This window comes from Lissotriton helveticus, chromosome 5_1, assembly GCF_964261635.1.
Source record: "Lissotriton helveticus chromosome 5_1, aLisHel1.1, whole genome shotgun sequence".
In the NCBI taxonomy this organism is placed as follows: Eukaryota; Metazoa; Chordata; class Amphibia; order Caudata; family Salamandridae; genus Lissotriton; species Lissotriton helveticus.
In genome coordinates, this window is record NC_136065.1 from 441,216,966 (window position 1) to 441,243,988 (window position 27,023).

At 42.5% G+C, this 27,023-nt stretch overlaps 1 protein-coding gene across 27 annotated transcripts in view; it reads right to left on the minus strand.

Annotated features, from left to right (window-relative positions):
- Positions 1 to 27,023, minus strand: part of ANK3 (ankyrin 3) — a 1,924,186-nt gene that overhangs the window by 607,781 nt on the left and 1,289,382 nt on the right. For all 27 annotated transcript variants that reach the window (XM_078642672.1, XM_078642674.1, XM_078642664.1 and 24 more), the window contains one exon: positions 15,778 to 15,876. In XM_078642672.1, coding sequence (XP_078498798.1) covers positions 15,778 to 15,876 — 99 coding nt within the window. The remainder of the gene's footprint in view (positions 1 to 15,777; positions 15,877 to 27,023) is intronic.

Here is a 27,023-nt window from a genome sequence, read left to right on the forward strand (position 1 = left end):
CGCCGGTGTTCCCACACTGGTACACACCTCTAGGGTCTGTGTCTAAAGTTTCATCCTTCTAGGTCACTCGGAAGGTTCCTTAATAACTAACTTTGTAACTTTTACGCACCATTGACATTGCATTGGTAAAGCGTGCACTTTCCGCACTGCACCCGAGTCCCGCGGGCCTTTCCCGACTTCTTCACTGCTAGTCCCGAACAGCTCCAGCGATTCCCCAGGCCCTAGGCCTCTTCACTTTCCCCATAGTGGTTCTTATACCACTATTTTAGTATATGGTTTAGGTGGCCCCTAGGGCTCATCCATAATTGTGCAACTTTTGTGTATTTAAACTGTGTTTTGTTTTAACGCATTTGCTTCTGTGCTCATAAAGAGTATCAGGGATATTTGTAGAAATAAATCTATATATATTTTCAATATATATCTGTGTGGTGTCCTTTCATTTGGTATTCAAGGGATTGTGTATGGTAAAACAGCTTGCTTCACATGCCTTTACAGAGTTTAGCCTAAGACTGCTTAGTCCATGCTACCCCTAGGATAGCTTGTCTATAAGGTTGACTTTACAACCTGCACCATAAGGGTTGCTTGGCATGGTACAAGGTGATCACTAGAACTAGTGAGCATCATATACCAGGCCAACGTCTCACACAATCAGTGATTTTTAAAGGTTTTATTGTAGAGATGGTAATTTGTTACTTATGTTCTTCTATGAATTAAAATGATTTTAGTTCAAACATTTTATGTGCAATGTGTTTTTTTTTAATGAAAAATTGCTGAAATATTAATGGTTTTAAAAGGTCCACAAAGTGATTACCAGAGTAATGTGCATCTACATGGTCATAGGCGAAAAGTCCCAGGATCAAACCCCAGTATTTCCGGGAACAAGGTTAATTCAATATATAAAGATACACCAATCGGATTCATTCAAGAACATTCATAATTTAGGGAGCCTCAAGGAGTTCAAAATATTTTCTTTCTTTTTGTATCGAAATGAGATACACATTTCATACAGACAAGCAATATGGAGAACAACCATTAATCAATAAACAGTTCAATCAATAGGTTTGCCTAGCTTCTAAGATTCCAGACATGTATTAGTTCAGGATAGCAAAAGTCCATCATTACATGAGTGACAAAAGCTACACATTTTCCATACTTTATATACGTATTTGTCACTCATTGAGGCTTCAATGAATCTGAATGGGACAACGTGTATCTTTATATCTGCATATAGGATCGGTCCATCTGAACAGTCGAACAAGGCTTCACGAGGAGTACATCTGATCGGAAAATCGCTCACTTCTGAGTGAACTATATCAGTCCTAATATAATGGTTCCTAAATGGGGATCTGACAATCTAGAAACTTTTGCAGTTACAAAGTATATATATATATATATATATATATATATATATATATATATATATATATATATATATATATATATATATATATATATATATATATATATATATATATATATGTATATATGTATATATATATATATATACCTCTTTGTATGTTACTTTTAAAGTGCAGTTCTTTGAAAACATTGAAAACATACAAAACCTCTCTGAACAATATCTAACTAGGACACCAGGGGGAAAGGGCATGAGAAATCCAGTCAGAGCAATGCAAACTGGAGACTTAAGGCAATTTTACCTTTTTTACTGCAACATAAAAAAATTATTTGAGGTAAAAAGTAACGAGGTGTAGCACGAGTTGGAAGGGAACCATATAACCCTCATTCCCTAACATCCTTTGAAAGCCGAGTGAAGGGTTCAGTATTGTGTAGATGACTGTGTAGATGGGCAGGACCCACAATGGGCATGAACAACCTTAGCCCGTCTTATCCCAAGAGCTGGAAAATCACACACGGCTCATGCCAGGATTTTGATCTTAATGCTCTCTCCCCAGTTAAGGTATATGGGGCAGGGTCCCAGTGATAACATGCCAAGAAAGCTTGGCAGATCTTGGGAAGCGAAGATACCCAAGTGGGTGATGGCCATAGTTTGAAGTTCGTTTTCCGAACCAAACAGTGAGGGTGCATATCAAAGGGATAGGTAAAGTGTGACAAAAACAGAAGACCTTTGCATCAGTGTATTTGCTGACAGGTGCTTCCAATCCTGATTGAGCAAATCAGATTCCAGTGGTGGCGGAAGTAGGGTTGCCACCTGCCCACAACTGACATCTACAGAGATCTCGTTCCTCTAGAGACATATATTATCTAAGGACTTGTACAACTCTTTCAGAGAGTTCATTTGTAACAGTGGATTTTATAAATTGTTTGGAAAGGTTATAGAAAGGTTAATGCAGCATTATGTTTCGTTTTGTTTGAATAAAATGTTCCAACGTTGGATAGTGGGGATAGTGGACAACAACAGAACCGACATTTTAAAAAACCCTGGCAGAAGCCTGCACACACATACATTCTCCTCTCCTTAGTAAAGGTTAGGTGGAATGTAATTTTTTCTGTAGGTATTTCAACTGATATGTACAAGGAGCAAATCCATTTTTGTGCTTTGTTCCAACAGTTATTTAGTTCTGGGCATTTGGCATTTCATCTCTGAAGTAGCCAAAGACTCACAACCCTGTCCCAGCTACATGTACTCTGAATGGAACACGAAAATGAAGATTACCATAAAGCTGCTGTTGCTGACACTTTAGTAAATCAATAGTAATTCAGTGCAAAAGGTTTGTGAAGCTGCATAAAGTTCTATTACGAGGTACAATAGTGAAGGCAATAGCTACCACACTTGACCCAAAAAAGAGAACATGCTCAAAACGTGCTTTCCTGTAGTTTGGTGCAAAGACCTTATTGGTAACATTCAAAAATTTTGTTAAGAAAATATTCCAAATAAGCAACATATTAGTAATTCAATTTTGGAAAAAAAATCAATTGAAATACTTTTTTTATTGTGATTACCTATATTATTCATCCATGTTTTAAACTACGAGTTATAGTCTACCTGAAGCTCAAGATGCAGTATTTAAAAGCTGCACGGCGCATATGCCCTGACGCAAAGACGTTTTAAGGCATAGACAAAGTGGGCTGTGGCCCAGGGCCCCAACCTTTCAGGGGCCCCCTGATGGAGCCATCTATGTTCTGCAGAGTCCTGCCTGATGACCTTTAATCATTCTCAAATAGATTGTTTTAAATATCGTTTTCCTTTAATTTAATATTAATGTGGGTGATGTGTGAGAGTCTATTACATACATGTTGCAGAGAAAGTGAGTTTGTGTTTCTTGCAACATCCATAAATAGTTTCTTTTAGATTAAAATGTGATCTCAGATATAAGAAATCGCAGGGTGTCAGAGATTACTTGCAGTAATATGAGTGAGCTGCTGCTGTGTTAAAATATTGAAAACACACATTAGTAGTTCTGAATATTAGATGTAAACACATGTAGAATGTTGACGAGTGTGCATGTGCACTTCCAATGACGTGGGCAAAAAAGGCATGAAAGAGCTGATATTAGTTTATAAATTCAAAGCTGTTCCGAATAGGGGCCCCTAAAATACTTTTGGCCCAGGGATCCTGAAATCCTTCAGATGTCCCTGCCCAGACGTCCTAATGCCAGAAGAGACACACCTGACAGGCAACCATTTTTGCTTCCGAACCCGAGCTGGGCTTTCACTAGTTTTTCCACACAGGTTTCACTCGTAGCTCCCGAGGAGTGGTCATCCTATTCTGTACCACTACCCCCTTTCAGAAATCATGGGTATGTTGGGACAAGTGGAGGAGATATGAAGCAGTTTCAGATCAACTACAGGAGATACAAATGTCCTTCCTCAGCGTCCATGCCCCACCCCCGTTGTCCACAAAATTCATTGGAGCCCTAGGAGAGGTCCATCTACACAACTTCCACAGGGACCTAGGGTCCTGGGAGGAGATCTTAATGGGGAAGGAGACTCAGTGTTGGACAGGTCCTCCGCAATGAGCATGTCCCATCCCACACTGACACGCCTCGCTACCTTCCTGGACAACATGAAACTGACGGACGCCTGGGAACTCCTTCACCCTGACACACAGGGCTACACCTTCTGCTAGAGTGCACATAGGGCTTTCTTTCGCCTTGACTACTACTTCTCCCCTTTGCAGAGGCTGTTAGGGTCACACACTGATGCATCCTGGCCTGTGGATTGTTCGATCACTCTCTGGTTGAGCTCACCCTCTGGCTCGAGCCTAGGGGTCCAGTCCTAGATGGCGACTTGATGTTGGGCTGCTAAAAAACTGGAAAGCTGAGGGTTACTTCAGTACAGAAATAGACCAATACTTTTCCCATAATAAGGGGACCGTCACCTCACACAGGGTTCTCTGGGGAGGCACTCAATGCCACATCAAGAGGGGTAATTGTAAGTTACCACACCAGGGTGAAGCGGAAAAAATGTCAGGAGGCCGCGGAGTAGGAAACACATTTGTTTGAAATGGAGTGGAACTACTCAGCATCCCTAGATCCGACCTTTCTCCACAACATCACCCACACCCAATCTCTGTGGAGAAAGACCCTTCTAGACGAGGCATGAATTGGGGTGGCTTGCGATGCAAAGTTGCGTCTATCATTGGGAAGATAATACAATCGAAATTCTTCACTGTGTCTGCTCCCCTGTCGTCACACGTAGGTCAATAGGCTGCCTGGTGGATGACGTAGACACCACCAACCATGAGGAGTCATCAATTGCAGCTAAATTAGCGGCCTACTATGCCAGGCTCTACTCACGGGCAGCCGAACCTACAGATCCTGAAATTACCTCCTTTATGGCAGACCTGCCCGGCTGTCGCCTCAGCGTTGTGGACAGGGATTCCCTGGAGGGAGCGATTACAGTGGAGGAGCAGGGGGAAGCCTTCTCGGAGCTTCAGTGTAGCAAGACCCCAGGGCCCAATGAGTGGAGTTCACAAAGACATACTGGACACATCTAGGTCAGACGATCAGAGAGGTCTTTAACCAAGAGCTAGAAATCGCTCGGTGACCTCCTGATCTGCGCTTGGCTGACAAAACAGCAGTGGCGGCTCCTCCGCTAAGGCCGATGAGTGTCTCCCCACATGAAAAATAAAATGATAATAACAAACTTATTATCATTTTATTTTTACAGTACTGGCTTAGTTTTGATTAAAGGGATGGGCTGGTCTGTCAGCCAGCAGTGAGAGGTATGTGCACTTAAGTGCGCATGATGATTTGGTCGGTCGGCTGTCTCCGGCTCACTAAATCGTCATGCTCACTTTGCATGTTCTCCACCCAAGCTGCATTACAGCCTAGGTGGAGAACATGCCCAGGCTCCCACTGCCAGTCTGAGCGCCAGACCACGGCGCTCAGACCAATCACAGCGCTGCACTGCAGCATCGTGATTGGCTAGGGGAGGCTAAGTGCTTCATGTTCCTGCAGCCAGGTAAGTGCATTTTTTTTTTTTTTTAAACACCCCCTCTCACCTTCTGGACCCCCTTCTACGCACACTCCACCACCACGGCCCCATAGCAGCCACCACTGCATAACAGTCATCCCCAAACTTGGTCAACCACCGATGCTCCTCCAACAACACAATTTCGCTCCTAAACATAGAGGTGAAGATCTGGGCATAAACCCTTGTCAACTGGTTACTAAAGGTGGTGTACTCCTTGGTCTACCCTAATCAGTCTGGATTTAGGTCTGGTCAAGCTACAAGACACAACCACCGATGAGTCCAAAATGCCTTGGCATTGGCAGCATAAATACCAGGGGAGAAAATGCTGTTCCTGGTTGACTTCCATAAAGCATATAACTTGGCGGGATGGACCTACCTCTTTGCCCTTCTTAGCACAATGAACTTCAGGACCCCATTATATCAGCTTTGTTAAACTACTTAACACCAACCTCAGGGTCGTGTAGGGGAAGCGACTTCCAACACATTCCCGATATAATGGGGTACGAGGCAGGGGTGTCCATTGCCCCCCCTGCTCTTTGCCTTGGCCACTGAGCCACTGGCAGAGTGGCTGCTGATAGATGCTTTTGTCTGGGGATTCGAATGGGTCCAGGAGTCCCAGACGAGATTGCCTTGTATGTGTATGACGTGTACGTGTCTTTTGACAGCCCTCAGTGGTCGGGCCTGAGGGCCCTTCAAATCTTGCAGATCTTCAGTGATCACTCCGGCCTGTACATTAACAGGAAGGGTTGCGGGTGTGTACAACCAGCCTCCAAATCCTGGGAGTTTACATTAATGATGACAGTCAGAGGGCCTGGGATGAAAACCTGCAGCCCCACCTATCCAGACTACATAGGGGCTTTGATTTTTGCCCCCCCCCGCTCTCACTCATGGGAAAATCACTGATCTATAAGATGGTCAGACTTCACTGTCTATTGTATCAGTTGCAAAACTTCCTGTATCGTATATCCACACCCTAATTTGCCTACCTGAATGAGGCTCTGCGGCTCTTCCTCTGGAAGGGAAGAACTTCCAGAATTGCATTTGCCAAATGCGACAAAACCACTTTCGATGGCGGTCTGGCCACACTCAACATCCTTTTATACTATAGAGCTGCACACCTAGTGGTTGTTAATTAGTGGTGGTATGGGGGCTCAGACTTGGCAGCGTATGCCTCGGAGAAATGGGCCAAACAGCCCGCCCCAATTGCACATGCCCTGTAAGGTGGCACACTTCCTCTGGCACTCCCTCCAGCAATGAGGGCGGTGCTTCAGGTTTGGCACGGCACCTTCCTGTAGAACAAATGCCTAACAAGGGAGACCCCTGCTGAGGACTGGGCGCTGGCTCCCACAGGTGACTGGACTGGAGGGCTTTCATTCACCAATTTACAGGAAGACTACAAACTCAACAACATCCAATTATATCACTTCCTGCAGCTCTGACATGCACTTTAATCCCATGTGTCCGGTCTGGAGGAGCTCCTAGAGTTTAGTCCCTTGAAGGCTCAAGTGCTCCTCACTCCATCCACCATCCACCATGGTGACTTCCTTCATAAGGTGCGGTGATGCCTGATCCTTAATCCCTTTCTGGGCTGGGGTCTTGACCTGTCGAGCTTATGTCCTAGGGTGGCCCATCCCAAACAACCCCAAACTGGTATTACTGCATGCACCGCCGGGCTGGGAACTGAAACCAGCCCTGGCAATCAGCTCGACTGGCCCCCAAGGGGTGGGGGGAGTGTGAGTGGGAAGCAGCACACCCGCTGCCACTTTTGTTACAGGCAGCCGATATTGTAGCACTGCTGCAAAACCGGCGCCAAGGGGTCCAAAATCAGAGCCCACCCTTCCGGCCCACCAGGGAAACGCCCGCTGCCCGCTACGGCCGGTCCGACCCTGATTGCATGTCTCAGAAAGAGTTGAAGGGCAACAGGTATAAAAAAGGATTATAGTGGATCAGGTTAGTTGTGGCAAAGGGAAATATAGCTAGACACTGAAAGAAGGGAGATGCCCCATCCTTGGCAGAGTGGGAAAAAGGCCTTGATCTGAAAAGGCTGATCTAAGCAGCCAAAGGCTGCAGAAACATGGAAAGATCTAGTGAGACTCAGCCTTCTACCGGGAATCATGCTTACACTACTCTCTCAAGAGCCCCTAGATGACAAGGTTCAAACTTACAGAGCTTTGGCACTATGCATCCTAATTCTGGGGACGGGGACCTAGGCATCTGTCAACCCGTGGGTGAGAGGGCTGGGGTGGTGAAGTGCAGCAGTCATTCTCCTTTTTCTTTCTGGTTAATGTGGCAATCAGGAACATTATTCTATGGAATCTAGTCAACATTATACTACCAAGATCATTATTGTTGAAATGCCAATAAAACATGGTATACAAAAAAGAAAAACGCAGTACTAAGCAATGGGACCCTCAGATTTTTGGCTGGCCCAATGTGGGTCACACTTAAATTTGCTTTTGAAAATGAATCCCTTCCTAGGGCTACAGAGGCCAACTGCTGGCCTTGAAAAGGCATCCCACACAAGGAATCAAGAACTAAGACTTTTCTGTTTGCTGCCCGAGGATGTCCTGTCTGACTAGCAGGAGCCTTTTGAGATATTTTATCTGCTGCTCTTTCTTGCATCTCTGCAACTCACAGATTCTCTGACAGCAGGTGGAGTTAGCTTCTCCCTGGAGTTCAAGCCATGCTAAATGAAGCCTACTTCCCACTGTCAAACTTTTATCCTGTTTCTGGTGAGTGAGGAAGGTATTTCAGACAGAAGTCGTACTACGTGTGGGGCTTCTGAACACAAAGCTTTTTCAAAGCTAACACACTAGGAAAAAAAGAAATATGGAAAGGGGCATTACTATATCGTCCACCTGGGAATAAAGGAGATTTTGTTAACATTCTCTTAGAAACCATAGCCCCTCACGTACTGACATCAGACTATTTTTTATTATTAGGCGATTTTAATTACCACGCCGATGACCTGTCCAACTCCGATACAGAAAAATTAATCTCTGCTATGAACACCCTCAATTTGACACAAAAGATTACTGGCCCTGCCCACCAAGCAGGTCATACACTTGATCTCCTATTTACTAACTCCTCCCATGTCTTATTAACCATTCCTACTCCATTATTAGGGACTGATCATTTTCTTGTGAAATTTTTCATAAATAGCTATAGACCAGAAATCGCAAGGAATAAAAATCAAAAATCATGCAGAAATATGAAAAAAATAACTTTAGCTGCCTTTTCCGAGAATTTTGCGATAGACCAAAAAAATGTAAAAGAAAATGTTAATCTTGGAGCTATGTATCTGGAGTCCGCTGTCCATAAGACACTAGACAAGATAGCCCCTTTTCGAAAGGTGTACTGTAGGGAGAAAATCTCGCCTTGGTTTACCGACCAACTAAAGCATCTCAAAACCTTAACAAGGAATGCCGAAAAACCTGGCGCAAATATAAAGATCCTAATAATCGTAGAATCTATCAAACCCTACATACTAAATACATGAGGGAAATAAAATCAGCAAAAAGAACACACATAGCTGAACGAATAACCAAAGCCGAGAATTCATCTAAAGAGCTCCACCATATCCTAAAGGAATTTACTTCCTTTAAAAGTCCGCAAGAAACGTCAAAAACAAATGAATGGACGGAAGACCTTTCTACGTTTCTAGATGACAAAATTACAAAAATATGTACATCCTTCGAAACTGAGAAAACATCCCTCCAATATCTGGAACTGGAGCCACATGCGAATCAAGCTGTATATTCAAAAGACTCACCCCCGAGCTGGTCCACTTTCGATCCGCTGGATAATGAAAAAACTATGCTATTAGGACGTAAAATTAAATCAGGCTCCCCTAGTGATCAGCTTACCTCAAAACTATTTGCCACTCTTGCCCCAGTGTTGGTAGACTCTCTTTTCCTGCCTCCTAAACACATCCTTGACAGAAGCGGAATTTCCTAAAATCTGGAAGGCAGCAAGAGTTAAACCTATATTAAAAAAACTCGGTGCTGATGCAAACACTTTTTCAAATTACCGCCCCATCTCCCTGCTGCCCTATCCAGGGAAAGTATTGGAGGCATTTGTAAATGAACAGCTGGTGAACTACCTTGAGAGGAATAACCTACTCGACTCTTCACAGTCGGGTTTCCGTGCTGCCCACAGCACAGAAACAGCCCTGATTGAGGTTGCCGACAATATCAGACTTGCTCTTGACAGACATCAATCTTGCATTCTGGTACTTTTGGATCTGTCGGCTGCCTTTGACACCATCTCCCACCAGATCTTGATTAGAAGATTGTGGGAGTGTGGTGTCCAAGGGCAGGTTTTAAAATGGTTCATCAGCTACTTGTCAAATCGAACAACCACATTGCAAATAGGCGAGACTCTGGCCAGCACTCGGTCTGTCACAAGAGGTGTGCCCCAAAGTTCTATTCTCAGCCCCTCGCTTTTTAATGTTTATGTGGCCCCCCTGGCCAAACTGATTAGGGCATACGGATTTGACGTGTTATCATACGCGGATGACACGCAAATACTGGTTACCCTTGGCCCCGATGTAAATGATACCAAAAAACGTTTTAAATTGTGCTTGACAGAGGTAAATAACTGGATGAGTCTAAATCATCTCCAGTTAAATGGCACCAAATCTGAAATCATGACATTTGGGCGAGCAATCGAACATTGGACTCATGGCTGGTGGCCCCCGGAACTGGGGGAGTGCCCCGTCCCAAAAGAATCAGTCCGTAACCTAGGGTTCCGCATGCGGAGCCTACATAAGGTCTTCAAATGGTTACCAACCGAAGCACGCAGAACCCTGGTTCAGGGCCTCATAGTAAATAGGCTAGACTATGGTAACTCCCTTCTTCTTGCCATAAATGAGTGCCATATTAGGAAATTGCAAGTTGTGCAAAATACTGCAGCTCGTCTGATCCTTGGTCTACCCAGACGCTCCCCCTCTATGCCATGCCTAAAAAGCCTACACTGGCTCCCTGTTAAAAAAGAGCCATTTTTAAAACCATGTGTCTGGTTCATAAACACATGTACAGCCCAGGACCAAAATACTGGAACCAAAAATTGACGTGGTACCAGCCTGGCCGACAATTGACGACAACTGAGATCAAGTTCTAAGTCCCAACTTACACCTCTGAGAGTTCTAACTGTTAGAAATGGTGGACGCGCCTTTTCCTACATGGCGCCATCCCTATGGAACAAACTTCCCCATAACATACGCACAACTACTGAACTCATGAGTTTTCCCAAAAAACTGAAGACATGGCTCTTTAGCTAAAATTTCCATCCAGATTCATCCTCTTTTTTTAGGACTGTCCGCATGCGCCATGAGACTCCCTCGGGATGTGATATGCTGCGCAATACAAATATCCAGACTAGACTAGGAAGCTACTGCTGCTTCAGAGAAACCCCCAAAAAACCATTGTAATGGCGTGTTTCATATTTTGATGAACCAGAGCCCTCTGGAGCCATCCTGTACTTTGAAACCATGGAATGGTGTATAAGGTAGAATTCCCGAAAGTGTGGAGGCTTCTGGGCCAGAAGAAACAAAACTACAGAACTATTCCTAAAAGTTAAGATTTAGAAAAACTAAATCTCTAGAGGACAGGACTGGAGCCAGTAGTCTCCACATAAACAACCTTAGTGGCTTTATTTTAGTTGAAGGACCTCAAAAGTATGCTTTCTACCTTAGTGAGCAATTCCGTACTCCCGCTTCCAGCCATTACTATCTGAAATTTTCAACCTCCAAAATGTTTCTAAGTCTGACAGTCAAATGTTTGACTGGGATGACCCATCAAGATTTTACCTCGTTGTGGTGCCTCGGGGGTCAGCCATGAACACTACCTAAATCCCAGTCAACATCACCACATAGACTAACGTTTCTTACTGTTTTTGCAATACCTCCTGGTCCGCCACCTGATTCTCAGAATTGTGTGCTATTTTCTTTATGAAATATTTCCCCTTTTAACTATCTGGTTTGGAAAGCTTGCATTCTTTATTTGTTGACAATATCATTGTTTTGATTATAAGCAATACACAGTTCTCTGAGTCAAATACTGTTGCTTGAGCCAAACTACCTAGTGTGAACCATGTATCCCTCATAGAACCCACTGGACCTATCTGGAGTGAGGTTATTTTGGCTGTGTGGGAGCTCAGTCATATCTTCCATCGAGACTGCTAACTCTCTACCCCGTAGCTAAACAGCTGGATTTCGTACAGTATGGAGGAGGCCAGACAGCTCTATACTGCCTGCTGAGCCCAGGCTCTCTGCCCATTACAAAAGCCTAAGTTTGCCTATCCTTGTAACTTGGCAGTACAGCCCGGCCTCAATTGATTTGGACCAAGCAACAACAGTAGATGAAAAGTAGAATGTGAAAATTAATGTAAATGAAAGACTCCTGCTGTCTTCTTATAGAAGGATGGGGACCTATCCGAGATCGTGAAACCACATGTCACATACGCTACGTACAGGGCCGGCTTTAGCGCTGTTGACTCCCGGTGCGACAATCATTTCTGGCGGCCCCAAAACACGCCATGACCACCTCCTCTGATTTTCTCACTACCACTGGGCAAAAGTCCCCCTCATCCCTCCAATCATAAGTTATTACTAAACACAGCGCCCCCCTGAGGTCAGCGCCCCCATCCACAGGTTAGCACCGAGAGCGGCCGCACCAGTCGCACTGCCGTAAAGCTGGCCCTGGCTACGCAGAGACTATACAAGATAGATAATTTCAAATTATGATAACTCTTTATCTGGCGGAATGCCTTCTAGACCCCTGCTTAGTGCTGTTGGCCGGGTAACCTCCACTGCGGGCAAGGCGTTTGCAGCACACAGACATTGCTCTTGTAAGAGGATATTCCAGAAACTTTAGTTCTTAAGAATGTACTTCCTCCAAGTGCCTACTGCACAGCTCATGCGGCAGCTGTTCCTATCTCAACTGCTCTATAATTAGACGGCAGCACTCTAGAAATGTTCAGCAGCCATGTTTGAAGGACCTGGCTGCCTCTTTTGGATTATTTTTAGATGATAGAGGAAGGTTGTTATCGGCCGCAGGGCTGCATTCCAGGCAGTCCTGCACTCTGATAACTTAACGCAAGAAAACATACAAAACTAAACACACAGTCTACGATAAAAAAAAACACATAGAGCTTTTTGTTCCTGTGACCTTATCTGTGCTAAACTGTAATGCACGTACAAGTAATGGTTGGAAACATACCACTCTTGCAGCAGGGCAAATATGTTATATTGTTTTCTGACATTTCCTTCAAACCCCGTTTTCGTTGTTCCTCAGTCATTTTCAATTCAATTTTCAAGTTTCATGTGCCATTTGGGTACAGCTGCCTTCAATTCATGTCCATGTTTTCTACTTGAAAAATATTTTGGACACGTTTCTCTTTGTTTTTCATTATTTGTGCATATCAAGGGGTTCACAATTTTTAATAAGTTCACAGAACAACGATAAATTTAAATAAACGATTCATGAAGTTTACTGTCCAAGTAAAAGAAATAATAACCGATAAATTCAAATACTGAAATTTAGATTTTTAAGTCTGCATCTTACTTTATAGCTTTGAGACACCTGGATGCATATATCACGTGTAAAGGGGAATTCCAGCTATTTTAAGCTACATATACAGATCATGCAATAACTAGCAGCAAGTGCCCTCTGCACCAAGGAAATCATTGTGTGACACCACCAGATAATGTTCTGACCTAGCACGAATTATTCCTCTACTAACAACATTAGATATGTTTGGTAAATGTACTAATTTTGACCCCAAACAAAAGCTTGTAATTTTCTGGAACCTCAAATACAACTTCGTCAAGTGCAGTTCATTTTTTACTTAACAAAATCACATTTTGTGTGGAAATATCAGCTTGCAATTTTTTGTAATTAAATAAGTGATTCTACTAAAAATACATTCTATTTAACTCCAAAAATCTACATGCCCTCAGTACAAAGTAAATACATTGTGCCCTCAAACATCAGCTTAAATTCTACCTTTTAATATTTAATAGTACAGTAATTGTGTCCCCACATATCAGTTTATTATTTTAAACATGTTCTTTTAGTAGTGCACCACATAAACAGACACCCCCTTTTCATTTACAATCCATATTTCACTACTATAATACAGAAATAGCTTTATTGGCCCAGGTTGAGACTCACATGACCAGTTGTGCTAATGTCAAATTCTATGGATGGCCACAGTATTCCAAGGATGGTCACCACAGGCCACAGAATACCACAAATGGCCTCATAAACTAGGGATGGCCACATGCTATTCTACAATATATTCCGGTACTTGCGTATTTGAAACAGGATTCAAGGTGAACCAGCTCTGAAGAGCTTTACTGAAAGTGCAAAGTTATGATGAGGAGCGTTTATAGTAGTGAAAATGGAACTTTATTAATTGTTAAAATTAAAGGAAGCACTTCGCTCACATTGCTGTAGAACCTTAATGAAGCAAGACACCTGTGATAAGTTATGTCCACTGTGTCTCCCACAGTTTGTGTTGATATCTTCAACGGTGCCCCAGCCACCAATGTGTGCAAATATTTTGGCCTAATGAGAAACGAGAACAAAATAACCAAGCGTACGTGCAAAGGATCTCCCAATGGTCGTAGATGTGGAAAGTAATGGGGCACAGCCGCTCTTGCCCTACTTGACCACCTGTCACTGACCTAAAAAGTATATCTAAATTAGATTCCTATGGAACATTAAACTGGTACCAATTATTTAGTCTTATATGGCTCTGCTTTTCGTACCCATCTTATACCATTTGTACTATACTATGTTGGGTAGCAATATGCTATGCTTGTACCCATATTACGGTGTATGTACAGTAATACAATGAATTATACTGTACTATGCATCTTTTATGATGCAAGGTCTATGCACCTTTGAACTGTTACTATGGTACATTAGATGCCAATAAAGTCCTTGGACCACTAAACTGATATAGGGAGCTTGGGGCCTATATGTGTGCATGGTAAAGACCTGGTGTACTGCAGGTCAGTGTTCAAGACTGTCTAGTCACCGCATCTAGTCTCTCTCTTTCACTTGCTTTTTCACAAAGGCCAAGGACAAAGCATTAGATCCAGGTCACAGTCTCCTTAAAAGACATTTTTCAAATTAGGCAATATATATATAGCAAGAGGTAGGCTTACCTCGAAACGCGTAGGGGCTGTTTGTTTCGCCAAATAAACCTGAGCACTGAAAACTTGATATGGGCCTCGACACTGGTGTCTTTTTGCATAAGGATAACACCAGGATTTGAATATATATATATATATATATATATATATATATATATATATATATATATATATATATATATATATATATATATATTACAAACTGTGTCCTAGAACTTAAGCAAATGAGAAATAACTTGTATGATCCAAGTAGAAGAAAGAGAACTCAATTTCCTGTGTTTTTTGTCCAATTTCCAGCTCTAGATCTACATATACAAAATTCAACACATCATAGCAATGAGTTATTGTAAGTAGCAGTATCAAGCACATCTATACATTCTCCTATAAATAGAAGCTACCAAAGTGGCACTCACAACTAAAAGACGTAAGTACATTCAGGGACATAAATCCTTCCAGGTTCACTACTTAACAGCTGCAAGGTCCATATGGTCGACTAGAAAACCTTGGCCTTCTGCCACACAACGAAATCTAAGTCACCCACACACTTGTACTTCGGACTGCAAAACACAAGAGGCTGTTTCGGACCCACAGAAGACATGTTCACAAAATGTTCATTTGGATAAAGAGGTCCTACAGTCACTAAATGCAATTGAATCCTGCTAAAAAAACTGCACGTTTTCAAAGCAATGAATTACTTTTTTGGTGGTATGTATTATGTCTCATTCTTTCGATATTTTATTTGAAATTTTATTTTTACTCTGTAGGAGAGGGAGAAGGTGAGAATATTTTTCTCATATAGTTGATAAAACCTAAAGAAAGTATCTTTGTTTGGCATCCAGTCAAAGAACAGCCTTGTAGTTGGATACGTTGTATAGCAGTATTTGTCAACTTCAGTGGTCAGTTTAGGATTCACACAACACTGTATGGAGTCATGCGCCGGCTTTCTTTAAAAGTGGTAAAAATCCCATCTTTCAATAAAAAAAAAAAAACGAGCCACCACCTTTGTCCACCGGAAGTGCCAGACATGCCATAACGTGAGACCATGCTAACACACTGCTATAAAAAAGCCACTCAACCAAATTGCTATCATAAGGCTGTCTGGGGAACACTGGGCACAAGCCAGACTTATGCACTAGGTTCAAGTGACTGGTATGAGCCACTCACTTCCATTTTTCACATCTGCATACGAAAAAACAAATACAAAATTAGAAACCTACCTCTGTAGCAATGCTTTGACTTGAACCATTTGCAAGCAGGAATTTGACAACTTCCAGGTGGTTTTCTTGTGCTGCCATATACAAAGGAGTGAATCCATTCTGTAAAGAAGCATACAAGCAGAAACCCTTTAATAACTGCATGAACTATGACTCTTGCCTGTCATAAATATATTACAGGTGAAAGTAATATTTTAGTAACACATGAAGTCATCCATCGGTAATTGTACGTGCAACACTCTACAACAGGTATATTAGTTTGATGGGAGTGGTCGACATATTGAATGCATGTTGAGGGCTGTACAAGAATGAGCAAAATATAATGTACTGAGATGATGGGGTAGCAGATTCCTTTCAACATGTGTTTTCCCACTGCGTAATCTGCTTTGTTGATACTTGGGCAACTCCAAACAAAAACGAAAAATATATTCTGGGTGAACCTTTGAGCAAAACTGACATATATTATGCTTCTTACATTCTGATCGGCTGAATAGTAAAAATGAATCCTTTGGTAGCCTTCCATCACTATGACAAATACATATTCGAGGTCAAAAACCCGAAGAGCTAATCTAAATGTAATACTGCTTCACATAACATGAGATTACAAGATATATTTTTTTTTAAAACACTGAGGGGGTATGGAAGGTAGTATAAAAAATGTCTTCAAAAGGTGTAGCATCAGTTCAAAGTATAAGATTTATGCAATTTAGAAGGGAATCTTTTTTGCAGCAAGCATTTGAAAACAGCTGTCGATAATTTGTGGGCACATCACAACTTCTGAGACTGTTATTTGAGCCGCATCAGAATTCCTTTCTCTGGCATTCCATTTTGCATCAGCGAGTGACCATTTGCACCATGTAATGTCCGATGTTTCAAGGCCACACAGTCCAGTGATTCTATTTCTAGATGGGTAGCAACGAACCCTGGTAACGGGTGCTATAAACAAAAGATAGTGTGTCCCTTGTAATGAAATACTGGTCTGATGTGTGAAACCAACCAATTAGGGAGGATTGAGTTAAAACAAATAATCTTGCAGGAATATCTGGGCTGAATTTGATTTAGACACTCAATGCAGCATATGGGTGGGCAGCATGACACACTGCGGATGCTATCTCAACTTAAACTGTATGGGGGATCAAGCGACGCACCAGGAAACAATTACATTTTTCCCACAAAATTGTGAATGGTTCTCTGCTCCCACAGGATGAAGCCCATCCCATCAGCTATGTTTTTAAATCCCAAAAACATGCCAACTGATTTTCAAACACCTGCATAAACACACTAGAGCTGCATTCTTAAAACTATTATTGTTCAGGCAGTGGCAGTGGGCTCGGACATCTGAATGACGAGTAGTAGATGACAAGGAATTAACTCTTATGGGCACTTTATCAGGAAATTTACCAGCATTATCTTTACCTGTAAAGCTGATAACAATGCAAAGTGATGGGTAAAGTAAGGTAGGCATCCATATTTGAAATCATACCTTTATTATACCACAAGTGGTAGCCCAAGTTTTTAATTACCTTACATACAATATAGAGTCAAAACAGTGAACACCCTTATATTTCTTTGTGTGAATATCTTCAGATACAATTATCTTCAATATTACAAATCATTTTTTCCTAAATGGCTTGGAAATGCATTTTCCACCGCACCGACCTGGCACCCAGGATCAGGCAACAAGCATGCTTGCTAACCCTAGATAGATGAACTCTTATTTGGTGAGCACAGAGATCTAGGAAAGGAAACGCAATGTAGCCTCCATCTTAAAAAGTGGAAAGTAGGCATTATAGTCCTTTACAACTTGTGCTTACTAACTTAAGGTGAACGATTTTGGAGCAGAGAGACAACCTCTCATTCAGAGGTTTCTGACAGATCTAGCAGATGACACTTGGAACAATTGCAGAGAACAGTCATCAAGTTTGTTTATTAACCCATTGCATGCTGATGACGGCCCCCGTCCGTCATGCATCACAGTGCTCGTGTGCTGATGACGGCTGGGGTCCGTCATGAACCCGCCCACTCTTCGAAACGGCCGCACAGGCGCAGAATCACGGCCGCGCCCAAGGGGTTAAAAAAATGCACGAGCACTATAATCAAACAATAGTAAACATATCAGGAAGTTGAGCTAAAGTTAGCTAATGTAGGTGAAATACAGTAATGGTTTGTTGAGAGTCATACACTGAACGACAAATTCTGAATTAAAGTGGGCCAAGCTATTTACACAGTAATTCAGTAAGAAAGGGGAACAGTTGGATAAAGTTCATTTAAGGGACACTGAGTATTGTCTTAGATTCCTAATGAAGATAAAATCTATGGTAAAACTCTTAAATAACACGTATACTCTTTTTGTCTAAAATTTCACAAATTCCTGTTCACATGCTCAAAAGGCGATACTGAACATATCACATTTTAACATAAAATATTTGTCAAAGCTTATTTAGGGCGAAAGACTACCACGGTGTAGATATAACTAGATACAAATGGTTTTGAATAATCCTGTCACAGTGTGGGCTAGACACATAAGGGCACTATTCAAGGGGAACAAGAAATATGGATGTTCTATGTTGTTTCTTAAAAACACACTATTTCCAGTTGTAGATATATGTAACATTACCACACCCACACCAACATTCACAGCAACTTAATCAACCAAAATGTAATCGAATTTCTTGCAAATACACTCCACAATAATCGGATAATAAAACCTTTCAATTAATGTGCCACAATCCAGTTTACAGGAATGTCAACTGGAAAGTGAAGACCCGCATCTACAGGGAACACCTCATTGGAAGTAACCACACCCGCACTGTTAACCTCGCGGATGCCTGCCAAGAAAACACTCCTACCTCTTAGGCCTCATCAAACCGCTCCTACTTTTGGTCAGTGCTGCATTGCTTAACTCCATGGATTGGGATTTATAAATCCTAGACAGGGATACAATTGCAGCAAGGCCTACACTTACAACACAAGATCCCCCAATTTGAAATCGAGAAATATATAATTCTGTAAACATTTAAGCAATAGTTCACAAGCTCCCGATTTACAACTTTTCACAGTTCTTAATGTGTAGTCGTTCATGTTTAAAATAATTGCATAGCAAAAGCCATGCAGTGAAAATATTGGTGTACTTCACAATTTAATAAACTGTTGATAACAAACAAATGCTCAGATAGGAATCATTTGAAATACCCTCTCAGTTTGGAAAGAAAGATTATGAAAGATTAGATGTACGTAGCCTAGGCTGTGCTATCACGGAAAATGAATCAATATGGGGTACATTCGGTGCAGTGAAGAGGAAGCATAAACTATGATTCTTTTACTCCTTATGTAGAAGAATATGGCAAAAGACTCATCATGTATTTGTTCTTATTCAATATTAGCTAGCTAGGCAAATGCTTTCCCAGGCTACAGGAGAAAATAAAAATATCTTACACAATCACATGAAGACCCTTGAAAAAATAGCCTTATTTTGGGATGTATTATTTGTTTCCCATATCAAACTCAGAAAACTGTTGCCCAGAGTAGGGCGGGAATACTGTAATATATTTAAAGCATAGAGCTCTTTGTGCAAGGTTTCTATAGGGTACAAAAGCCTATGATGTTGGAAGAGCAGTTTGAAACCAAAAGCAACAGAGTGCATACTGCTCGATATCGAGAGATCTGACTGAAGGGCCAATCACATGCGACCAGGAAGTGGGAGGAGACATACCCATGGGGCTTTATAACCGGCGGCTGCATTTGAACAATTGCAAACTCCCAGGCGAGGAGTGAGGGCGCTTAGGTGATTGATCCCAAAGTTTCTTTGAAGAAGTAATTGGGGAGTGGAATGTGGTCTTCCCTTGGGAGAGGATTGCTAGTAATAAGAATGTAGATGTGTGGGTAGTAGGAGCTTAAGAAGAAAATAAAGACATGTGATGGAGACAACAACTCTATCTCCAAGAAGGCATAGTTGTGTATTATACAAAACAGTAGTGATAAACCAACATAAAAACCCAGTTCTTGTTTTCTCATTTTTTAATTATTCTGACACAAAATCAGAGTGTGACTATAAGCACATTGACCCCCCCTTGTGGATAGAAAAGGAGTGAAGAGCTAAAAATATCAGTAAGGAGTGTGCGTGGAGGCCACGTATGGGGTGCAGAACCACCTTGCTAATGATATGGGTACAGCGATACACAGTTGTGACCTAGACCTATCTAGGAGAGTGGCCCAGTATCAGGACTCATTAGGAGCCCATAACCATATTCACCTATAGCGTGTTGGACGCAACCCTATACAAAGGAGTTTGGTGGAAGGTTTAAGCAAGAGACAAGTGGTCTATGTAGCTGTATATAAGTAAAATAGAATTAAATGGTGTGGTGATTTTTCTCATCTCGCCACAGATACCCACCCGATGACTCAGCTGGTCGGGACGTAACCATACAGTCTATGCATGGTATTATTGTAAGAATGATGTACGAATAGGGGTAATTCCCCACTTGTTTGACCCAGAAAGGATTAGACAATCCTTGGGAATCCTTGAAATATTGATCATTTTTTAGGAAGGCTGAAACATGTATACCGCGAGTAAAGATACTTGGGTAATTAGACCCCACATAGTTTCTGCATTTGTTTTTAACACTGCTAAGCCAATATTCTTATAATAAAGTTTGTTACAGTTAAGCCCAGGCAGCCTTTCAACCATTTACTGCTAGGTTCCCTTGAAATATGTATAAGTGCACCCTGAAAGAGATCAGGTTGAGGCCCGCATTGGAAGTATTAGACTCCATTGTGAACACTCTATGATGAACAGTGGCGGCTCCTCTATAGGGGCGTTTGGGCGCCGTCCCCCTACTTTCTCGCCGTGCGAGAAGGCAGAAACAAATGGTAGTTATTACCGTAATAACTACCATTTGTTTCTGCCTTCTCGCACGGCGAGAAAGCAGAAGTTCCTGGTTGGGGGTGGGCGGTGTTGCTCGAGGGCAGGGGGGAGTGGCTTGTCCACTGTTCTTCATACTGACTGTTTGGGCAGCATGAGGCCGCCCAAACAGTCAGTATGAACAACAGTGGGAAAGCCACTCCCCCCTGCCCTCGAGCAACACCGCCCACTCTCCCTGTTCTCTCTGTATGCTGCAGCATACAGAGAGAAAATGACCGGGGTGGGGCAGCGGGCTGACCAATCAAAAACGCTGCGGTGGAGGGGAGAGAGGCTGCCTGCCGCCTTCCTGATGACGTGCACTGCAGGAATTGAAAAACAGGACGGCGGGAGTCGGGAGTCTCCGGGACGGTAAGTTTAAACTTTACTTTATATCTTTTTTTTCCCTTAAACCCCTCCTGCCTCCATCCTCATCCCCTCTGGGGCATGACGACCCCATTTCCACCCCCCCCACCCGCCCGTAATGCCGGCCGCGACTGGTCCCTGTGCCTTCTTACAAGTGCCATAGGGCACAACAGACTTCAATAAGGGGGGCTGAATATCCCTCACGTTTCTAGCAGAGTACCCGTCCGCCAACTCTGAATCAGGTCATAAGAGTGAATGTGCGTGTTTTAGTGTCTCTGCGGGCAGTATTTCGAGTACAGGAATGTACTACTGCTCTTGTTAAGGACAGTGCCAGCTAGCACTTCTCAGCACGGCTCTTGTACTGTTTTGGAATATTAGGTGGTATGCATCGCAAGAGCTGCTGTTTTATTTTCTCTGTGTGTACAATGATGAAATATGATATTAGAATTCCTGCTGAATATATCCGTTTATTTGCATGGCCTTTGATACTGATTTTGATTCTGGATATGGAACTGAATCTCAATTACTCCTTGCTTTCTGTTGTAAATATATATTCCACGAGGCGAGGAATCACTGTAGTTTTTGAAGTTGTACTGCCCAAGGTTCCGAGCTGTTATTTGGTGGCTCCTGTAACTTACATATAGTTGTAATTCCCACAAGAAGGACCAAAGGCACCAGACAGCACTAACAGGAACTGCCTGAAACGACAAGCACAGATCGCGTTGTCTCATTGGGAACCGCGAGTTCTGCATTTACACCAGCGACGTGAGCAGTTGTATATCAGTGCACTGAGTGCCACTCTGGCTTCACAGTTTTTGCTATTAAACACTGCCAGCCCCCGTAAACTGTCCTCTGCGGGAAGTCGATTCAAACATCTAGCAAAACAACATTTTGCAATGTAAGCAGCTGGAAGGGGAATGTGCACGTATGAGTTGACTATTTCACATTGGTGCATAAATTCCGTTTTGACACCACGGTTAGGTAGGTCTCGGTTCATGGAATCCATTGTAGTGGATCACAAGCATGCAGAGGTGTCACGGACCTAGGGGTGTAGTCACACCCTAATCATGAAAGAAATCTCGCAGACCTCACCTACACTCTTCACAGCCCTGCAGTGACTTCTAGCATTTGAGAGTGTTAAGTAAATGATATTGGGCACTCAAGCCACAAAAACAATAAAAGGGACGGCCATTTCCATAACTTTTACGCCACACCTCTTTCAAATGTCACGAGCCGACACTGATGATGAAGCATGCCATCAGGATTTCCTGAAGGGTGAGAGTTTTATAGTAAAAATCACTCATGTGCCTGTAACGCCCAGAAGAACTGGGCATGTAGCGGATCCCTTGTTTTAACACTTACTCATAGCCAGTTAAGCAAAGGCCTTGCTCTGTTAGTTTTGTGAGTCCAAATACCAATCTAAAATTCGGATTACCCTGGGTAATGATGATCCAATGAATTTACTCAAGAACCCTTAGAAACAATTAACCATTTATTAAAAAAAAGGCTAATTCTGAGCCTAGGCTGGTGGTTGCACATGGGGGCCACTGACACATTTTTTTTTAGTGACTGGGGCTTAATTTTTCATCATCATATTTTGAACCAGATCGGAGAAAGACCAGCAGAAAATGAAGAAAGGAAGAGGGAGAGAAATATTGGGAAACATTACCACAAGGGAAAGATAAGGAAAAACGAATGCAAGGGTAAGATAAAGAGACAGGAAGTGCAGGGTGGTGGAAGAATGAGGCATGGGTTAGAATAAAGACTAGGCAGCCTTGATATTTGGCAACCACAGCATTCTGCAGTGTTGCAGTTGGCTCCTAAGAAACTCTTACATTTGTTTTTTTTTTTTATTTATTTTGGACAAGTTAAACACTGCAACAAAAGGACCAATGCCGCACAGCAAAAAAGACATTGCCGCCATAATCCCCCACATTTGCGCGAGCTAAAATAGTTGCTTACACAGGAGAAGAATCCATTTTAAGTTTATGCCAGTGATCCTCTTGCATTTGGGGGCGGGGCTTCTGAATGTCTCACACACGAACGAAACTCCCAGCAAATACTTCCATGGCCAAAATATCTTTAATATCCTTGGCTGCCCAGAAAATACAGACCACAAGACCGTGGTAACACACTGAATGCAGTGAGTGAAATAAATGGGTCTGGTTTGAAGAAACAATTAAGTAGGAGTAATATTATTGCAAATTATGAATCATATGCTCCCATAAACCCTGCTTGGCTCTCTTGCAAGGCAGGTGTGATTCATCACAAGAACCCATTTTCGGAAACTTGCGCGCACTCCCGGCGCCGCCTCATTATCGATTCTGGCCATGTAACAATGCAGGTTTGGGAGAGCTGGAGGACAGACGGATCTTGAGGAGCGGGGGAGCCTAGCGCTGCTTTGCCGTTTTCACCAAGGTTAGAAAGCACGGATTGTATAACTGCTTCACGCGGCTGCTGTTTTACAGTGGCAAATTGTACTATCACCCAGAGTGCACTTGACCTGCGTCACGAGTCTTCCTGCCAGAGATTGGCTGCGTGATGAAGACAGAACGCAGTTATTTTATCGGGTACGTTACCGCGCCTCCACGTGCCGATAACGCGCGTGTATTAATAGCACCTCCAAACGTAAATTAAGTGTCATTTGAAAGATTACTACGTGTGTCATTGGGAAGACAAAGGTCATAAGCATCAACACCCCTTAAATATAGATTAGGAACATGTAAAAAAAAAAAATAAATAAACTTTGAAATAAATACAAAATTGAGCTTGACAGCCCGAGTTCAGGAAAAAAGACGTGATGCCGAAAGATAAACCCTACAAGCCAGGAAAGAGTAATTGCGACCACTCAAAAAATTTGAAATTACTCACAGCAGAAGGCAATCCAGAACTAGAGGGAGACTGTATGGGTAAAACATCAATCGAACAAAGGCCTTTGTTCACCAAACAATAGAAGGGGCATTTCCAAAGTGTGGGTACAAAATAAAAGAAAACGTTGACTACATTGTCATGATATTTTGTAAGAGTAAAGCTTTTTAATTGCAGTACTTAAAAATAGCAGAAAAACAATATGAATTTATAAATACATTTAAGTTAGATTTGGTAGCTAGATACAGTTAAGGTCACCGTGTAAGCTAAGGTAGGAGAGATGGCCAAAGTAGCAAACGTAGGAAAATGACACTCAATGTGGGTTTTTTTAGGCAGTGAAAACAAATCAGTCTGAAAAGAGAGCACATTTGAATAGAGCGGGCGCATCAGGTCCACTGACTCCTGACGAGTGTCCATCATAAACCCACCGACAGGAACTCTCTATTGGCATATGACTCATACCATCCTAGGGCCTTGAGAGATAACCTGCCGGTGGGCCAGTTCCTTAGATTTCGCAGGAACTGCTCAACTAGGGAAATGTATAATGAGCAGGCCCAAGTTCTATGTGAGAAATTCGAAAGGAGGAACTACCCTGCAAGATCATAAAGCAAGCCAGAAAAAGAGCACTAAATACACCCAGGAGTGCTCTTCTTGAGGTCAACTATAAAGAAAAAAGTGATGGTCTCCCAGTGGTCATGACCTTTGATCCACTGGCCACGAAAATAAGACAATCCATACGTAAACACTGGTCCCTATTGTCTAGCGGAGATTTCAAAATGCCACCACCTAGGTTCGCTTTTAAGTGTGCTAGTAATTTAAAAGATAAACTAGTCCATACTAGGACACAAGTCAACAATGTGGCTAAAAATAGCAGTCCCCAATGGACATTTCCCTTGTGGGGGCTGTTCTGTGTGTCCCCTAACTTCCAAGACGACAAGTGTGATCCTGCAATCAGGCAAAGAATGGTTTCTGACTAAGTTCAGCAACTGTAACACCACCAATGTGATGTACAGGCTGGAGTGCGAATGTGGGTTACAGTACATAGGACTCACTACCCGCAAGGTAAAAACGCGGATACAAGAGCACCTTAGTACTATCAGAGCAGGGAAATCAACTACCAAATTAGTCCAACACTGCCACACTAATAAACATTCATTCCGGTGGGTAGTGCTGGAAAAAGTAAATGGAGAATCTGGCATGGTGGAGCGGCTGCTCACTACTAAGGAGGCCAGATGGATCTACCAAGAGAAATGTGAAAGGATAGGGCTCAATGAACTCCTTGAATGGAATGGAATAAAGTGAAATAGTGCTTCACACCTACCTTGTTATGTATGGTGAGCCCGTGGGTATTGTCACAATCTTTACCCCTGTTTCAGTATAGACTTCGTAGCTGATGATTAATCTATATGCTACCTTGTTTATTTACCAGAGTAACAAATAATACCTGGATTTTATGGCTTATTTTTGTACATATCCATTTTTGATGCGGCATTAATTCTGTGGCAACTATAATGCTGCCTTGTACATTGCACTGTAGTACTCACAGTTGCCCTTAAATTATTGGCTGGAGAAATCCAGTTGTAGATGTTGCACTATAATTGTGGCAACGTTTATATTACCAAAACGTATTAATTAAATATTCCCTTTACATTAGACGACCGAGACATTATCTTGAAATTTTAATGAATTTTTATCGTTTATGTCTCAGGTCTAAGTTCGGCATGTTTGAATAAGGTGCCCGGTGAGTCCCGCGCTGCCTTCCTGTATATACATACAGGCTTTCCCCAATCCAAAATGGAAGTTCCGTGCTCTCGCGAGTGCACGGGATCCCTCAGCAACGCCCAGGGACTATTTTGTCCACGCTTCTCAGCCTCGGGGCATTCGCGAGTGCTGAGTTATTGCCGGCCCCGACTCTCTTTCTGGTAAGACGTAAGACTTCTAGTTTTGGGCTCGCTAGCTATACGCAGGAATGCGAAATTCGAACACAGCGGTGTGAAAAGCTCTGTGACCTATGCATATACTGCGTTTTGAGATTTTCCTCAAACGAACAATTATTTAACTACGGGTTCTGAAATCGCCATGAGCGATATGTTTACAAATGCAAGTGTGAGCCGCTAATGGCTGCGTTGTGATAACAGAATTGAAGGGGCACCAATTTTCTCCCTTTTTTTCCCCCGTTCCCACCCTCCCTTTTCACCCCTTCCCCTCGGGGCATACAGGGCTCACTTTGGGGTGTTGGTCTAATGCATGAGACCGGAGGTAGACGTACAGAGAACACATTTGAAAAATAAACACTTTGTTTTGCAGTAACTGTACAGAAAGAAAAGTAACTCACGTTTGGGGTTACCCAGAAACCTACCAGGGGTTGAACCTCTCGACTGGTATGCGCCATGGTGGTCGGTTGAGGGTAAATAATGGATGTTGTCTGTGGTGTGGGTGCTCTTACTTTCTAAGCCTTCTGTTTGGGCTTTGTTTATAAGGAAGGATGACAATCACACATACAACGTTGTGTGTATTTGTTTTTTTCAGTTGTGAAGACAAAGTATGTCCTAATGCAGTGGCCTAACCTGTGACGCCCTGAAGAAATTGCCTGAATTGGGATTGGCAATAAAACATGTCGGCAAGTAGAGCAGGGCTAGATAGGTATTAGCCTTCCTCTCCTTTTTAACTTCCCGCAACCAACACTTAATTAAGAGAATAAAGCTAAACCTTGTGTTGTTTGTGTGGCTTTTATATGTTTTATGTTTGACACATTCTTTTGTGTTTTTGTCTGTTCTCACACACTGCATTCTCTCACAAGCACTGTTTTGTTTGTTTTTTGGACACAAGTCTTTCTTTTGAGCTTGATGGTGCCAATGATGAGAGCAGGGCAATCCTGGTGAGTACCTGCCAGGTTCCCGTTGGTGGTTCGCCCGTGAGGCGCCATCTTGCTCACACACACTTTTTTCTATCTGTCTTAATTTGACACTTAAGAGTGTGTTTTGTTTGTCTCACAACTGTTGTCTACTTTTCCATGGGACTGGGCAGATGTTTTAAATAAGGCATAACCTGGATGTACCTCCTACCTCATTCATCAAAAGAGAGGAGTGGTTTGCAAATGATTTGCATATGACGGTAC